The sequence below is a fragment of the Colobus angolensis genome, unplaced genomic scaffold (genome assembly GCF_000951035.1).
Source record: "Colobus angolensis palliatus isolate OR3802 unplaced genomic scaffold, Cang.pa_1.0 Scaffold185, whole genome shotgun sequence".
NCBI lineage: Eukaryota > Metazoa > Chordata > Mammalia > Primates > Cercopithecidae > Colobus > Colobus angolensis.
In genome coordinates, this window is record NW_012114988.1 from 855195 (window position 1) to 858899 (window position 3705).

A 3705-nucleotide genomic window follows, 5' to 3' on the forward strand; every position below is an offset into this window, starting at 1 on the left:
TTTCAGGCCACCAACTCTCTCTCAGCCTGTGCTCACCAAGTGAGCCCAGGGGGCAGTGTGCGAGCCTGAAGAGAGACAGCAGCCTGGTTTTGTGCAGGGGGCATGCCCTGGGGGAGAGTGGTCTTCTTTATTTTTGAGACAGGGTGTCACTCTGTCACCCAGGCTGCAGCACAGTGGCAGTGGCACAATCGCGGCTCACTGCAGCCTCGGCCTCCTGGGCTCAGGTGATCCTCTTACCTCAGCCTTCCAGGTAGCTGGGACTATAGGTGCACACTACCATGCCTGGCTCATTTTTCGTAGAGACAGGGTTTCGCCATGTTGCCATGGCTGGTCTCAAACTCCTGAGCTCAAGCCATCCACCCACCTCAGCCTCCCAAAGTGCTGGCACTGTGCCCAGCCTGACTGCTGATTCTTATTTTGAATCAGTCTATCACCCAGGCTGGAGTGCAGCGTTGTGATCTCAGCTCACTTCAACCTCTGCCTCCCAGGTTCAAGAGGTTCTCCTGCCTCAGCCTGCCGAGTAGCTGGGACTAGAGGCATGCACCGCCATGCCCAGCTAATTTTTGTATTTTTAGTAGAGGCAGTGTTTCACCATGTTGGCTAGGCTGGTCTGAAACTCCTGGCCTCAAGTGACCGGCCCACCTCAGCTTCCCTAAGTGCTGGGATTTACAGGCATTGGCCACCATGCCCAGCCTGAGTGTTCATTCTTAAAGCATTTGGCAGCTCTACTGAGGCCCCTGCAGCCAACCCCATTGGTGGTGGCCTGTGTCCAGAAGCACACCGGTAAGCTGGCCGGCCCCAGCCTCTGATGCTGGGGATGAGGCAGGAAAGGAGCCCCTCCGTCTGCTGAGCTGAGCCCCAGCACTCTTCAGACACTCCCACCACAGCAAGCAGATGCCCAGCAAACATCTTTCTAGGGCTACTACCAAAGGCCAGCGTTTCCCTGTGCGAGAGCTTATATGCAACACGGAAGAGCTTCTAACACTTATGTGTTTATTTTCATGTGTAAGAAGAAAAATGTAACTAGCACGTGAACATGACTGCATGATACATGGCTCAGCACAAGGCTAAAGTCAGAAGTGAGTGAAAACAAAATAGCATGTTGATTTAAGTGAAAGAACAGAACAGGAGGTCTTTGGTTAGAACAATTGTGGAGGTGGCCTGTGAATGCAGAAGTTCAGGATTCCCTGCTATAGGCTAAGGGCGAGATGCTGCCGTCTGGGCTGAAGCCCCTGGGGTTCTACAGAGAAGCCTGCCCAGTGCATGGCCCCTGTGGCATTCTCGTGAGAGCCTGTGGGACAGCAAGACCCCAGGGAGGAAAGCACATTCTGTTTAACTTGTCCATGTGCTACAAAATGTCTTAGAAGCGATGAAGCAACAATGATGATTCTCCTTCAAAGGGAAGAAGAATCTTCCAGGTGTGGTCTTGAGGAGGCAGGGGTTACAAGACAGGCGGGGCTGCACAGACCAAGTGGGACTTGAGGTCATAACCAGGGGACTGAAGGGACACCTGTCCTGGCACCATCCTGGAGAAGTGCTTGTGTGTGTTTGAGGGAGAGGGGGTGCATGGCCCGAGTCAAGGCTGAAGGAGGCACACTCGGCCCCTGCACCCTGTTCGCAGCATGTACCAGGCTCTCACCCCATGCCTGCTGACACACCGCAGCACCCGGGAGGTGCCAGAAGGCAGGTGGGGGGCTGCTGACATCCCGGGGTGTCTGTGGACCACCCTTTCCTCCTGGGCTTGGGCCCTGGCCCCACACATTCCAGAGTGGGGAAGTCCATGGCTGTGCCCCACTGGATCCCATTCCTGTAAATGTGCGAACCAAGGGGAGGTGTTTGCTATTATGCTCCCCACTAAATCCAAAGAACGTTGGTTCCCATCATTTCAACCGCAATATTTTCAGAAAGTATTTTTGGTTTTTTTTTTTTGGAGACAGAGTCTCGCTATGTCGCTCAGGCTGGAGTGCAGTGGTGCCATCTCAGTTCACTGCAACCTCCGCCTCCCCAGTTCAAGCAATTCACCTGCCTCGGCCTCCCAAGTAGCTGGGATCATAGGTGTGCGCCACCACACCCAGCTGATTTTTGTATTTTTAATAGAAACAGGGTTTCCCCATATTGGCCCAGGCTGGTCTCAAACTCCTGACCCCAAGTGATCTGCCTGCTTTGGCCTCCCAAAGTGCAGGGATTACAGGCATGAGCCACCACACCCAGTCTAAAAAGCACTTTTTTTTGAGACGGAGTTTCCCTCTTGTCACCCAGGCTGCAGTGCAATCTCACTGCAACCTCTGCCTCCCAGGTTCAAGCGATTCTCCTGCCTCAGCTTCCCCAGTAGCTGGGATTACAGGCACCTGCTACCACGCCCGGCTAGTTTTTGCATTTTTAGTAGAGACGGGGTTTCACCATGTTGGCCAGGCTGGTCTTGAACTCCTGATCTCAAATGATCCACCCACCTTGGCCTCCCAAAGTGCTGAGATTACAAGCGTAAGCCACCCTGCCCAGCCTCTAAAAAGCCCTCTTTAAGGGACCTTGGAGTTGTTCCTCAAATAGCTCAACCCTGCAAGCCAGGCTGGTCCCAGCACCCCTACCAGACAGCTAGTCAGTGAGAGGGGTCCAACTTCCCCCAGCTTTTCCCTGGAAGTGGGGTGGGGTCAGCAGGGAATTCTGGGGGTGACGCTCATGGTCCAGGAGCCTTCTGATGCCCAGAAGGTAGAGGAGGAGTGGAAGGCCTGGGGGTACTCAGCCCTACTGTATCCTGGACAGGCTGGGCCGACTTGCAGGCTGGTCCCCATGGAGGCTCAGAAGGAAAGTGTGCAAGAGCAGGTCAGGAAGGGAAACCAAGTCAGAGGAGGGCCCCAGTCGGGGCCAGTGGTCCGTTCACCGCCCAGCAGGTACTCTCAGCAGCACCCCGCAGCACTCCGCTTCACGTGGCACGGCTTGCAGAAGAGACGGTTGTTCAGGGGATAGCAGCCTTGGTCCGTGGGCTCAACAGACAGGAGGATCCTGCAGTCCTGAGGAGACAAAGACACATGTGGACCCGCCCTGGGCCTGGGCGCTGCCTGTACAGGGGAGGGACTCACTCGGCATCTGCCGCATAAACCCACTACATGAGTGGATGTACTCCCTAAGCGGGAGGAAGGAGGATGCTCACTGCTGCCCTCCCAACACCTGGGCCAGGTCTCCATAAGGGAAGATGAGACACAGGCACACAGGGAGGCTTTAATCCACATGGAGGTGCCAGAGAGGACAGACACTCACCATCAGGAGAACTAAGGACACCTGAGGAAGTCCCCTGCGCGTTCAGGGAAAGTTGGGGCTAGAAGGGCCTTAATAACCCCTTTATTATTTTTTAAAATGTGTTTTTATTATTTATTTTGAGACAGAGTCTTGCTCTGTCACCCAGGTTGCAGTGCAGTGGCACGATCTCAGCTCATTGCAACCTCTGCCTCCCGGGTTCAAGCGATTCTCCTGCCTCCTGAGTAGCTGGGATTACAGGCATGCGCCACCACACCCAGCTAATTTTTGTTTTTATTATTTATTTTGAGACAGAGTCTTGCTCTGTCACCCAGGTTGCAGTGCAGTGGCACGATCTCAGCTCATCGCAACCTCTGCCTCCCGGGTTCAAGCGATTCTCCTGCCTCCTGAGTAGCTGGGATTACAGGCATGCGCCACCACACCCAGCTAATTTTTGTATTTTTAGTAGAGACG

General features: G+C 54.4%; 1 protein-coding gene across 1 annotated transcript in view; it reads right to left on the reverse strand.

Annotated features, from left to right (window-relative positions):
- Positions 1–971: 971 nt before the first annotated feature.
- Positions 972–3705, reverse strand: part of FBLIM1 (filamin binding LIM protein 1) — a 44767-nt gene continuing 42033 nt past the window's right edge. The window contains exon 10 of the mRNA XM_011939901.1: positions 972–3008. Coding sequence (XP_011795291.1) covers positions 2895–3008 — 114 coding nt within the window. The 3' untranslated portion in view covers positions 972–2894. The remainder of the gene's footprint in view (positions 3009–3705) is intronic.